General features: G+C 40.3%; 1 protein-coding gene across 1 annotated transcript in view; it reads left to right on the top strand.

Moving 5' to 3' along the window:
* The window catches only part of LACE1 (lactation elevated 1), a gene marked incomplete at its 5' end in the record, with an annotated part of 174,968 nt that overhangs the window by 154,580 nt on the left and 5,623 nt on the right, over nucleotides 1–14,765 (top strand). Inside the window, one exon of the mRNA XM_011952889.1 lies at nucleotides 12,836–12,976. Within this exon, the coding sequence (XP_011808279.1) occupies nucleotides 12,836–12,976 (141 nt within the window). The remainder of the gene's footprint in view (nucleotides 1–12,835; nucleotides 12,977–14,765) is intronic.

Below are 14,765 nucleotides of genomic sequence, written 5' to 3'. Positions count from 1 at the left end.
AGCTACTCGGGAGGCTGAGGCAGGAGAATGGCGTAAACCCGGGAGGCGGAGCTTGCAGTGAGCTGAGATCCCGCCACTGCACTCCAGCCCAGGTGACAGAGCGAGACTCCGTCTCAAAAAAAAAAAAAAGAAATAAATAGCAACAAACATTTTAAATATATTTACTTATGCTATTTTCTGCATATATATTTTGGGCAAAACAAATATATAATTTTGCATTATGCTTTTTCACTTAGTATTTTTTTTAATCATGTCATGTTTCTATATCATAAAATATTTTTCATGGACACCATTATTTGTTGACAACATATTATTTTATTATATCAATGTGCCTTAATTTATTGAACCGTTCTTCTGTTTTTAGATATTAAAGTCACTTTTTGGTGACATAGTTATACATAACCTTACTTATAACCTTTGGTTGAATTTCTGATCACTTTCTCCTGATTGATTTCTAGAAGTGAAATGACTGGTGTAAGTTTATAACTTTTTTTTAAGGCTCTTACTACAACCCAACAAACTGTTTTCAGGAACAACTAAACTAATTTGCTCTTCCAGCAGCAATGGACGCTGCATTACATGTTTGCTGGCATCAAATTGCATAATTTATTTTTCATTGCCAAATTGCTATTTGAAAAATGATATAACATTCTTATTTCTTTGAAATAAGAATTTCTTTATTACTACTGAGCTTGACTATTTTTTTCATTTGTTTATTAGCCTATTTTACTTACTGTATTCTTTGCTCCATGAATTGTCTATTCAAATTCTATATTCATTTTTTATGTTGGAATGCTGTTACAATTTTAGTTTTATTGTAGTCAATCTTTGTCTCACTTAATTCCTTTTTCATATCAATTTGCTGTCTCCCTGCAGTTCTCTGCTTGTATTTGATTGGGTCCATGTCTTCTTGTATTCTAAAACGATACCACAAAATTTTCCAACTTTTTCCTTCTAGTTCTTGTATACAGTAAATCATAAGTTTTATTTCTAGAAATAAGTTTCATATATACCAGAAAAATCCCAAAATTGATTATAAAAATAAACAAAATAAATGGTGATATATATGTTTAAATATACTTATCAATTATGCAAAACTAATTCTTAACTATAAAAGCTGGATCATATTTTTCTAGAGTGGCTGGACTTGCTAATGACTTAAAATAAAAGTTTTCACTAGTAAATCTCTGTAGCAAGTATAGTGTTTTCGTTAGCTCTTGCTGCATAATAAATCACCCCAAAATTCAATGACATAAACTGAGTAACAGTAAGCATCTGTTATTACCCTCTAGTCTACAGGCTATGGGGGAGTTCTTTGGATCTCTGTTGGGTTCATGTGTGCATCTGCAGTCAGTTCGCTGCTCTGGGCTAGGCTCTTCTCATCTGTGTGGGGCTGGCTGGCTGTGTGCTAGCCTAGGATGCTCTCTTGGCTTTGGCAGTTTTTGGCAAAATTTGGCAATTTTGGCAATCTTCTTGTGTTCTCTCCTCCTCCAGCAGGCTAGCCAAGGTATTGCAAAAGAGTGAACAGAAGCATGCAAAGCCTCTTGAGACCTAAGTTCAGAACTTGAAAGCTGTGACTTTTGCTTCATTCTGTTGGCCATGGTAAAGAGTTGAGCCATGGTAAAGAATAGACTCCATGTCTCAATGCAAGAGCTAGAAAGTTGCAATCCAAAGGATATGGACAAGGAGGCAAGAACAATTGCAGCCATTACTATAATCAGATGACCCCCTGCCCCACATAGGCCTTCTTCAATTCTCCAATGGATTTTAAATTATTGTAATTTAGTTCTAGTGAAGTTTTTAGTTAATCCAAGTAAACATCTTTAAATAACCCAAACATTTTAAAATAATGAATGCTTGGGAACAGAAGGCAACATTTGTATTTAAATCAGTATTGGTCACATTGATCAAGTTGTCACACATCAAAAGTGATGTCCTTTGTAGGATACACAGGGTTGTATAAGATGATTTGGCAGCATCGATATGTAGTTTGGTGAAAACATTCATTATATTTCTGTATATTATATGATGATGAGAAGAAAAATAAACTTACAAATATATTTTGAAATATATTGGCCGGGCACGGTGGTTCATGCCTGTAATCCCAGCACTTTGGGAGGCCGAGGCAGGCAGATCACCTGAGATCAGGAGTTCAAGACCAACCTGACCAACATGGTGAAACCCTGTCTCTACTAAAAATAGAAAAATTAGCCAGGCGTGTGGCATGCACCTGTAATCCCAGCTACTTGGAAGGCTGAGGCAGGAGAATCACTTGAACCCAGGAGGCGGAGACTGCAGTGAGCCAAGATTGTGCCACTGCACTCCAGCCTGGGTGACAGAGTAAGACTCTGTTTCAAAAAAAAGAAATATATGAAATATTGCTTTTGAATAAAGCTATCAAAATGTTTTCAAATTTGTAATGAGAAACTTCCCTGCATAAACATAACCTTTTTTTTTTTCTTGAGACAAGTTCTTGCTCTGTCGCCCAGGCTGGAGTACAGTGGCGCCATCTTGGTTCACTGCAACCTCTGCCTCCTGGGTTCAAGCCATCCTCTCACCTCAGCCTCCCAAGTAGCTGGGACTACAGGCACATGCCACTACACGTGGCTAATTTTTGTATTATTTGTAGAGATGAGGTTTTCCTATGTTACCCGGGCTGGTCTCAAACTCCTGAGTTCAAGAAATCCACCAACCTCAGCCTCCCAAATTGTTGGGATTACAGGTATGAGCCACCATACCCAGCCCATAAACATAACTTTTTAAAAGTCAGTTTTGATACTTGAAATGGGATAAATGCAATTCCTGATTAAGACTTTTAAAATGATAATCCAGGCCAGGCATGGTTGTGCATGCCTGTAATCCCAGTCCTTTGGGAGGCCAAAGTGTTTGGGATTGCTTGAGCCTAGGATTTTGAGACCAGCCTTGGCAGCATAGCAAGACCTCATCTCTACCAAAAAAAAAAAAAGTTAGCTGGGCTCCATTAGTAGGTGGAGTGCACCTGTAGTTCCAGCTACTCGGAGGCTAAGGTGGGAAGATCGCTTGAGTCCAGGAGGTCAAGGCTGCAGTGAGCTGAGATCACACCACTGTATTCACTCCAGTCTGGGCAAAAGAGTAGAATCAGTCCTCCCCACCCCACCCAGAAAAAATCTGAAGAAAATTTGAAGAGGAATTTTTTAAAAAAATAATAGATTCAGGGGTATATGCACAGGTTTGTCACATGAGTGTATTGTATAATGCTGGAATTTGGGCTGCTAGGGTGCTTGTCGTCTGAATAGTAAACATAGTGACCAACAGGTAATTTTTCCAACCCTTGCCTCTTCTCTTGCTCGTGCTTTTGGGGTTCTCAGTGTCTGTTTTTTCCATCTTTATGTCCATGTGTACCCATTGTTTAGCTCTCATTTACAAGTGAGAACATGCAGTATTTGATTTTCTGTTTCTTTGTTAATTTGCTTAGGATAATGGCCTCCAGCTGCATCCATGTTGCTGCAAAGAACATGATTTCATTCTTTTTATGGCTGTGTAGTATTCCATGGTGTGTGTGTGTGTGTACGTATGTGTGTGTGTACACACACACACACCTTTTCTTTATCCAGTCCACCATTGATGGACACTTAGATTGCTTCCATGCCTTTGTTGTTGTGAATAGTGCTGTTATAAACATGAATGCAGGTGTCTTTTTGATAAACATGAGTGCAGGTGTCTTTTTTTGCACTATCCTTTGGGTAGATACCCAGTAGTGGGATTGCTGGGTTGAATGGTAGTTCTATTTTTAGTTCTTTGAGAAATCTCCATACTGTTTTCCATGGGGGTTGAACTAATTTGTGTTCCTACCAACAATGTATAAGCATTCCCTTTTCTCCACATTCCTCACCAACATCTGCTATTTTTTGGCTTTTTAGTAATAGTCATTCTGACTTTTGTGAGATGGTAGCTCATTGTGGTTTTAATTTGCATTTCTCTGATGATTAATGATGATGGGCATTTTTTCCTATCTTTGTTGACCACTTGTATTTCTTGTTTCAAGAGGTGTCTGTTCATGTTTTTTGCCCACTTTGAAGAGAATTTTTTTTTTTTTTTTTTTACAGAGTCTTGCTCTGTCACCCAGGCTGGAGTGTGATGGCATGATCTCTGCTCACTGCAACCTCCGCCTCCTGGGTTCAAGCGATTCTCCTGCCTTAGCCTCCCAAGTAGCTGAAATTACAGGCACACACCACCACGCCTGGTTAGTTTTTGTATTTTTAGTAGACGGAGTTTCACCATGTTGGCCAGGCTGGTCTCAAACTCCTGACCCCGTGATCTGCCTGCCTCGGCCTCCCAAAGTGCTGGGATAACAGACGTGAGCTACTGCGCCCGGCCGAAGAGAAATTTTTGATAGTTACTATCTGCGTGAACAAGAATCCTCATTCATACAAGGAAACATTAAGAAGTTTTGTATTTTCAGTAATGGTCGACTCTCTGTAATTTGCACCACCTTTTTTGTTAGGGCAATGAAGAAAGCTAGATGAAATTAGTAGTGGGATAGGCTAACTACTACAACAAATAACCCCCAAATTAGAGGGTTAATAAATAAGCATGTATTTCTTGAACATATTACCATCCAATGCAGGATGACAAGGAAATGTAGCTCCATGCAGTCCTTCATGGACCCAGACTTCATCTCTCCTTTAAGTCCTTAGAGTCCTCTCTCTTCAGCCACAGATAAGGAAAAGAAGGAAGATTCTGTGTAGAATGTTTTTGTGGGCTAGACCTTGAAGTGATCATATTACTGTCTCTCTCATTCCCTGGTCTGAACTTGATCACACAGCCACACTTAAATCCAAGGGAGTCTGGGCATTAATACAAACATACCTTAGAGATATTGCTGCTTGGTTCCAGACCACTGGAACCAATGAGTCGCAGGAATTTTTTGGTTTTCCAGTACGTATAAAAGTTATGTTTATAGTCTATTAAGTGTGCAATAGCATTATGTCAAAAAAAAATACATACCTTAATTTAAAAATGCTTTATTACTAAAAAATACTAACTATCATTTGAGCCTTCAGTTAGCTGTAATGTTTTCACTGGTATAGGCTTTTCCTGCCTCAATGTTTTGTTTTGTTTCTTTTTACCCAGACAGAGTCTCACTCTGTTGCCCAGGCTGGAGTGCAATGGCACGATCTCGGCTCACTGCAACCTCTGCCTCCCAGGTTCAAGCGATTCTCTTGCCTTAGCCTCCTGAGTAGCTGAGATTACAGGTATAGCCACCATGCCCGGTTTTGCTTTGTTTTGATTTTGTTTGTTTGTTTTTTGAGATGGAGTTTTGCTCTTGTTGCCCAGGCTGGAGTGTAATGGCACAATCTTGGCTCACCACAACCTCTGCCTCCTGGGTTTAAGTGATTCTTCTGCCTCAGCCTCCTGAGTAGCTGGGATTACAGACATGTGCCACCACACCTGGCTAATTTTGTATTTTTAGTAGAGACGGGGTTTCTCCCTGTTGATCAGGCTGGTCTCGAACTCCCTACCTCAGGTGATCCACTCACCTCGGCCTCCCAAAGTGCTGGGATTACAGGCATGAGCCACCGTGCCTGGCCTGGTTTTGTATATTTAGTAGAGACTGGGTTTCCCCATGTTGGCCAGGCTGGTCTCAAACTCCTGACCTCAAGTGATCCGCCTGCCTTGGCCTCCCAAAGTGCTGGGATTATAGGCGTGAACCACCATGCCCAACCTCTTGCCTCAATGTTGATGACTGTTGACTGATCACAGTGGTGATTGCTGAAGGTTAGGATGACTGTGACAATTTCTTAAAATAAGACAATGAACTTTGCTGTACAACGGACTCTTCCTTTTACAAAAGATTTCTTTGTAGCATGTGATGCTGTTTGATAGCATCTACTCACAGCAGAACTTCTTTTGAAGTTGGAGTCACTCCTCTCAACCCCTGCCACTGCTTTAACAACTAAGTTTATGTAATAGTCTAAATCCTTTGTTATCATTTCAACAGTGTTCACACCATCTTCACCAGGAGTAGATTCCATCTCAAGAAACCACTTTCTTTGTCGTCCATAAGAAGCAACTCTTTATCAGTTCAAGTTTGATCATGAGATTGCAGCAATTCAGCCATATCTTCAGGCTCCACTTCTAATTCTAGTTCTCTCACTATTTCCACCACATCTGCAGTTACTTCCTCTTAAACCTCTCCAAGTCATCCATGAGGCTTGGAGTCCTCTTCTTCCAAACTCCTGTTTATGTTGATATTTTGACCTCCTCCCCATGAAGCACTAATGTTCTTCATGGTGTGTAGAACAATGAATCCTTTCCAGAAAGTTTTCAATTAACTTAGCCCAGATCCATCAAAGGAATCACTATATGTGGCAGCTATGGCCTTCCAAAATGTATTTCTTAAATAATTAGACTTGAAAGTCAAAATTACTTCTTAATCCATCGGCTGCAGAATGGATGTTGTGTTAACAGTCATGAAAACAACATTCATCTCTTTGTACAGTTCCACCAGAGCTCTTGGGTGACCAAGTGCATTGCCAATGAGCAGTAATCTTTTGAAAGAAATCTTTTTTTTCTGAGCAGTAGCTCTTAAAGGGGGCTTAAAATACATAGTAAACCATGCTATAAAAAGACGTGCTATCATCCAGGCTTTGTTGTTCCATTTTTAGGGCACAGGCAGAGTGGATTTAGCATCATTCTTAAGGGCTCTAGGATTTTCAAAATGGTAAATGAGCATTGGCTTCAACTTAAAGTCACCAGCTGCATTAGCCCCTAGCAAGAGAGTCAGTCTATCCTTTTGAAGCTTTGAAGCCAGACATTGACTTCCCTCTAGCTATGTCACAGAGGGCATCTTCTTCTGATTCATCTGTGTTGAAAATCTGTTGTTTAGTGTAGCCACCTTCATGAATGATCTTAACTAGATCTTGCTGCAGCTTCTACATCAGCACTTGCTATTTCACCATGAACTTTCGTTATCGAGATGGCTTCTTTCCTTAAACCTCATGAACCAAACTCTGCTAGTTTCCGATTTTTCTTCTGCAACTTCCTCACCTCTCTCAATCTTCGTGTAATTGAGGAGGGTCAAGGCCTTGCTCTGTTAGGCTTTGGCTTAAGGAAGCATTGTGGCTGGTCTGATCTTCTATCTAGACCACTCAGACTTTCCCCAAATCAACAATAATGCTTTTTTACTTTCTTATCGTTTTTTGTTCACTGGAGTAGCACTTTTTATTTCCTTCAAGAAATTTTCCTTTTCATTCACAACTTGGCTAACTGGCTCAAGAGGCCTAGCTTCTGTCTTGACTTTTGACATGCCTTCCCCACTAAGCATAATCATTTCTAGCTTTAGCTTTTATATGACAGATGTACGACTCTTCCTTTCACTTGAGCACAGAGGCCACTGTAGTGTTATTAATTGACCTAATTTTAATATTGTTGTATCTCAGGGAATAGGAAAGCCTGAGGAGAGGAAGAAAGATAGGGGAACAGCCAGTGGTGGAGCAGTCAGAACACACAAAATGTATCAGTTAAGTCCACCATCTTATAAGGATGTGGTTCGTGGCACCCCAAAGCAATTACAACAGTAACATGGAAGATCACTGATCCCAGATCACCATACCAGATATAATAATAATGAAAAAGTGTGACATATTGTGACAGTTACCAAAATGTGACACAGAGACATGAAGTGAGCACATGCTGTTGGAAAAACGTCACCAACAAACTTGCTTGATGCAGAGTTGCCACAAATCTTCAATTTGTAAACAAAACAAAAGTATCTTCAGAATTTATGCAGTAAAATGAAGCACAATAAAATGAAGGGTGCCCATAGTCTATCTGTGTGCCCAGAAAGAAGAGAAAAACATGGATATTGGTATGTACTAAGCAATCTGGTTTTCAAAATGAGGTGAACTGAGCTTACTTTTGGCAGCCTTATTGTGTTAGTGGGACAAAAGTCAGAGACTAGGGCCATCCATGGATGGGAACCTATTTAACTGCCTGTCTCTCCAACTTTGGATAAAGTCCTGAGTGGATTTCATCCTGAAGTCCTGAAGGACTGCACCTAGGAATTAGTGTAAAGCAGAAATAAGCCGGCTCTCTCATGGACTTCAGCCAGATTTTCAGCTGAATACTTAGAAAACCTCAAGCCCTGAGCTTGGATTTTTTTTTTTTTTTTTGAGATGGAGTCTCACTGTGTCACCTAGGCTGGAGTGCAATGGCACCATCTCAGCTCCCTGCAACCTCCACCCTCTGGGTTCAAGCGATTTTCCTGCCTCAGCCTCCTGAGTAGCTGGGATTGCAGGCACCTGCCACCATGCTCGGCTAATTTTTGTATTTTTAGTAGAGACGGGGTTTCACCATCTTGGCCAGGCTGATCTTGAACTCTTGACCCTGTGATCCACCCATCTCAGCCTCCCAAAGTGCTGGGATTACAGGCGTGAGCCACTGTGCCTGGCCAGATTTTTTTCTATATGTATTTTTTTTCAATGGTAAAATCCAGGATGCACAAAGATAACCAGGCATATGAGGAGACAAGACACTGTGAATGAGAACAAACAAAAACAACAGACAATAAAATTAGGAACTCCAGATATTTGAATTATGTGTCCATATTTTAAACAACTAGACTTACATATTCAAAGAGCTTTTTCTTTAAAATAAAAATGGACTTGAAACTATGCTTCAGAAGAGATCTAGAGATAACAAAAAGAGACATCTCAACCTTGAAAAACAATCAGTGGAAATTCTAGAGCTACAAAATGCAGTAACCAAAATTAAGGGCTCAAGGGATGAGCTTAAGAGCAGATTAAACACAGCTAAGGAGAAGCACAGTGGCTCAGAAAAACTATCCAAAATGAATCATGGAGAAGTAATAAAGAAATATACAAAATAAAGGATAAAAGGAGAGTATGACATTTAACCTAGATTTGTTTAAAGTATCAGAAGGAGAAGAGAAAGGGAATGGAGCAGAGGCAATATACATAGGTAGATGTACTTGATATTGTCTGACATTTATGGAGAAAAATACTGATAACACGCTAGTCATCATCCCTACATGGGAAAAAAATGCTAAAATTAAGACATGCTATAAATGGGAGCATATTGACCTGGGCTGTGTCATGGATTTTGACTGGTTTACTTTAAAGTACAGTCACCCCTCTGGATCCATGGGTAATTGGTTCCAGGACCTTCCACAGACACCAAATCTGCAGATCCTGAAGTCCCTGATATAAAATGGAGTAGTATTTGCATATGACCCATGCACATCCTCCCGTATTTTTTGTTTGTTTGTTTCTGAGACAAGGTCTCAGACGACCAGGCTCAAGTGCAATGGTGGTGATCTCAGTTCACTGCAAACTCAGACTCCCAGGCTCAAGCGATCCTCCCACCTCAGCCTCCTGAGTAGCTGTAACCACAGGCACATACCACCACACCTGGCTAACTTTGTGTATCTTTTGTAGAGATGGGGTTTCACTATGTTGCCCAAACTGGTCTCCAACTCCTGAGTTCAAGTGATCTACCCACCTCAGCTTCCCAAAGTGTTGGGATTACAGGCATGAGCCACTGGGCCTGGCTTCCTCTGCTATACTTTAATTATCTCTAGATTATTTATAATACCTAGTGCAATGTAAATGCTGTATAAATAGTTGTTATAATGTATTGCTTGTTAATATTTGTGTTGGTTTTTATGTTATATTTTTTTCAAATATTTTGATCGGCAGTTGGTTGGGTCTGCAGGTGTGGAACCCACAGATATGGAGAGTCAACTGAATTGTTTTTCTTGTTTATCTTTCCTATTTATTATTCTCTTTTTTATTTTTTACTTTTTTGAACTTTTCTTTTTAGAAATATGCTTACCCATGAATTTATTAAAAACCAAAATGTCATTATTTTAAATTAGTCCTATTCTTATTGGACCTGATTTTTTTTTGAGGGCGGGAGGGAAACTTCCTTCTTTGATTAATACATTTCATTCTTCTTTCTCATGTTTTTAAAGAAAAAAGTAATATTGCTATCTCTTCATGGCCTAAATTGAGAGAGATCTGTTTGGCAACAAATAACCTCTCCTTGTTTGAATGACTTTTTTTTTATTGTAGTAAAATACTATATAACATAAAATTAACCATTGTAACTAATTCTAAGTGTACAGTTCAGAGGCATTAAGTACATTCATATCGCTGTACAGTGATTAACACTGTCTACCTCTAGAACTTTTTCCTCATCCTAAACTGAATGTATTAAACAACAATTCCACATTCTCCCAATGACGGTTGTCTTGAAAGGAGACAGATAACTCTATTGAGCTTTGTTTTCTTTATGTGAATGAGCATGTAATTGTTTTAGGGATATGAGGGGAAGGAATAGTTGCTAATATAATGGCAAATGCAGAACCTACTGCCAAAGGTATATAATTTGTAAAATAGCTGAATGGGCAAAATTCTGATTTTCAGTTGCCCTAGGCACTTCAGTGCACTTCTGATAATGATTTTCCTTGGGCATGTAGCTATTCTGATAGAAATCACATCCATGCATAAAGAGTAAGCTTAATTATACATAACTACATACCTAATATGAGGTTTTACATTTTTTTACATATACTTTCTGGTTTACAAAAGACGAGACACTAAATCCTAACTGATCTCAAAAAAAGTAGTGTACCTTCAGAGCATGAGAGTCTTAATGTATGAGTTTTTCTTTTTACAAAAAGACACTATATTTTGCCCTCCCCTCTCTCCCTTTCGGGGATTGTTTTCACTATTTGGTGATTCCACAGTCTCATCTGGTGCCTGCTGTGACTCCCAAGACAGACAAGTGCACAAAGGCTGATTTAGGGTCTTGGATTCCTCTTGAGAATGACACACTCAATTCATTTGTACTGAACCCAATCATTTGAGCTCAAAATAATAAAAATAAAAGTCATTAAGATGGTTTGAATACTAATGTATGCTCCAGGCACTGTGCTAAATGCTTTGCATGTATTATTTTATTTAATCCTCACAATTCTGTCAGATAGGAATCAAATCCCCATTTTACAAATGAGAAAACTAAGGAACAGGAAGATGATATAACTTGCCAGTGGCACCCAGTTGATAAGTAGCAACTGAGGAGTCAGATCCAGGCCTTCCAGAGCCCTCATCCCAGTTGATAAGTAGCAACTGAGGAGTCAGATCCAGGCCTTCCAGAGCCCTCACTCCCAGCTTCTCTATTAACATGTGCTCCTGGTCTGTATTGGGCTCAATAGCAGGATTCTCTTGGAAGAGAAGCAAGTTTAAACCAACCCCACCCTACTCCCAGAAAAACCCACAGCACACTGGAACCCTCCATGGCTGAGGTGAGTGGCTTGTCTCAGCTAAGGCCAGGCACAGGGTCTGGAGGTAGAAGCTCTCCAGCCAGGGAAGGAAAATGGGAAGGGCGGAGGTTGCCTCCTCCTGGCCACCATTTGTTATCTGATTGGTGAGAAGAGATGGGAGGAAGGGGCACGGTCAGCACGTTTCCAAAGGACTTGGGTCATTCTTGGTTCTCTTTGTCTCTGGTTTTGTGCCCATTGCCTAGGTCCCATAATTGCTGCATCCTTCTTAGAACTGCTCTCTATGTAGGGAACCACTTCTCCAGAACCTAATTCTCTGGATTTACTTGTACCTCCCACTTGTACCTCCCCACACCTCCATGCAAATTCTTCTTTCCTGAGCATAACTGATTTCAGCTGGTTGGTAGGACAGTGGTAGGCTTCAGTGAATGGACAAGGGTAAGAATGACTCTCCTCCTCCTCATGGTTTCCTAATTCTCCCAGGAATATCACCTTATCAACATTTCTGAAAGAAGTTTCATGCAAAGGACTTCCCAAATGAGATAGACATTTCTGGACAGGGAGGAGTAATGATGGATTCTGCCAGAAACTGAGGAGGCTCAGCCACCTGTGTCCTAGAGGTCGGTCAGGGTGACCCAGAAGCTTCCAGAGGGACTTCAGAGCAGCTCCTGGGCCACTCAGTCTCTGCCTTTTCCCGACTCCAGCAGGGCCAGAAACACTCTACCGACATTTGCTCATGGTTTGCTGCTCACAGAGTACAGTCATCCCCAGGCAGCTTAAAATGAGCAGAGGTAACATTTCCTGGGAGTGTTCCTAACCCCAAATAATGTGTTTGCAGATCGTGTTCCTAATGTTCAGGAGTTAAATTCATGTTTCAGAAACAAGTGCTTTACATCTGTAGGTGGCACTTTTATGAATAATATTGTGGACCTTGAGTCCCAAATTCTCCTGGTGTTGAGAGGCAGTGCACTGCCTCCAGTTATTCTGGAGCTCTCATCTGCTCCTGCTCATTTAAGCCCTTCAGTATTTCCTACAGAGGTTAGCAGTATTACACTTGAATAATTGTACCTTAAATTAAACTAAAAATAATTTCTGATGATTTTCATACTGACGCACAGTCTTTGTTTCAAAATGGCGGTATAATCTTCAGCATGCCGTTATCAAATAGTTCCATTGACCAATACTGGCAGTTTGCAGTTGAGTCACAGGAAGGATTTATTAGGACATGTTTAAAGTGATATCATAGAAATAAAAATAGGGACAGAGACCTAAAGACTACCAGCTAAGGCTGTGGCTAGAGATATTCTTTAACTCCCCACCACACTCTTGTCTTCTCTCTTACCCCTTTTTTACATCACTATTAAGGCAACACAGTGTACATTGTCTGTGTCCTTAGCCTACTCTGAAAACACTGCCCCATTTGGTCAAGTTACCCAAAGCTACCACCTAGATCACACCGTGACAAGAAAGAGGTGTTTTCACACTAAACCAATCCAAAGGCAACCAGAATTGATTTATTTTTTAATTTTCTTTATTTCATTTTAATCATAGCCACTTGGAGCCAGTGACTATTTGGAACTATCAAAGAATTTTGATACAATATTTTTACGAAACATTCCACAATTTACTCTGGCAAACAGGACTCAAGGTCGAAGATTCATAACTCTCATCGATAACTTTTATGATCTCAAGGTAAGGATGTAGTACATTTTCCTAAAACTAAACACTTTGTATTGTGGAGCCAGATTGCCTGGGCTGGAATCCTGACTTAATGTACTTCTATCACTTACTTCACCTCTTTGTGCCTCCATTCCTTCATGTGTGAATTGGGGATGATAATATTATTTACTTCTGAGGGTTGTTGCGATGACTAAAAAGGCAAATCCATGTAAAGCATTTAAAACATTTGGCACAAGCTGAATGCTGTATAAGCACTATCAGTAAAGCAGCAGTAGTACTATAGTAAAACTCCCATCACAAGACGCTCTGCTGTGTGAATGATTACATCATTCTACCAAACAGCTTATATGCTTCATCTATCACATTCTGAAACACAATGTCTTGCATAGACTGAATGCTCAATAAGTATTTGTTGCATGAATAAATGATTGCACTGATAGAATAATGCATGAGCAAACCAGGTGTGATGGCTCATGCCTATCATCCCAGCACTTTGGGAGGCCAAAGGAGGATCGCTTGAGGCCAGGAGTTCAAGACCAGCCTGGACAGCATAGCAAAATCCTAGCTCTACAAAAAATAAGAAAATTAGCTGGGTGTGGCAGTGTGGGCCTGTCATCCTGCCTAGTTGGGAGGCTGAGGTGGGAGGATTGCTTAAACCCAGGAGTTCAAGGTTACAGTAGTGAGTCATGATCATGCCACTGCACTCCAGCCTTCCAGCCTGGGTGACAGAGTGAGGCCCTATCTCTCAAAAAAAAAAAAGGAGGAGGAGAAGGAGGAGGAGGAGGAGGAAGGAGGAAGGAAGAGAAGGAGAAGGAGGAGAAGGAGAAGGAGAAGAAAACAAATGAGTGGATGACTAGAAGACCCTTCTGAATACTGAAGCTCTTCTCTCTCCCTATGACCCAGAAGCCCCAGTAGCTAGCATTATTCCATCTTGTTGTTTGTTTGTTTTTAATCCATATGTTTTAGCATAAATTGCCAAGCCATGGCCCATTCATCAAAGGAGCATAGCCTAGTGGTTCAAGAGTGGGCTCTGGGGTCAGGCTGTCTATCCTAGAGACCATCTTAATCTCTCTGAGCTTCAACTGCCTTTTCTAGAAAAAGCAGATAATAATGGTACTTATGAAGTTGTTGTGAACATTAAATGAGCATGTAAAGCACAAAGAATGTTGTCTGGCATATGGTATGCTCTCAAAGGTGAGCTATGAATAGAATGTATCTGTAAATATAGATTCATAGCAAAAGTACATTTTGAAATTAGAGTTAATTTAAATATTATTTTACCATTAGATACACTTTTTTCTCCCTATTCTTTGCACAGAATTAGAGCAGTGATTCTAAATTGAAGGGACTTTGTGGGAAGGAGATAAGTAACAGAATCTGCTGGGAGGGAGAGGTGATAATTTAATGTTTCATTTGCTCATTCATTCTGTAAACTTCATCATGCCAAACACTAGAAATTCAGTGGCAAGTGAAACTAGATGGTGCCTGCCTTCAAAGAGCTTAGATAGCCTAATACCAGAGAAAGGTGATTCAGATGTCCATGGAACTCAATGTAAAATCACCACTGTGGAATGAACTCTTAGAGAAGGAGGCATATGGTGCTGTGAAAGTCTAGCGGGGAGAGTGCACTGATCTATGGGTATTGGGAAATCCTCTGAGGGCCACCTGTGGCAGAACCATCTGGCCTACTTAAAAATCCAGATTCCAGGCCGGGCGCGGTGGCTCAAGCCTGTAATCCCAGCACTTTGGGAGGCCGAGGCGGGTGGATCACGAGGTCAGGAGATCGACCTCCTCCTGGCTA

Source organism: Colobus angolensis, unplaced genomic scaffold (genome assembly GCF_000951035.1).
Source record: "Colobus angolensis palliatus isolate OR3802 unplaced genomic scaffold, Cang.pa_1.0 Scaffold35, whole genome shotgun sequence".
NCBI classification, from domain to species: Eukaryota; Metazoa; Chordata; class Mammalia; order Primates; family Cercopithecidae; genus Colobus; species Colobus angolensis.
Note: the sequence above shows the minus strand (reverse complement) of the source record. Positions and strands in the feature narration are given on the sequence as shown.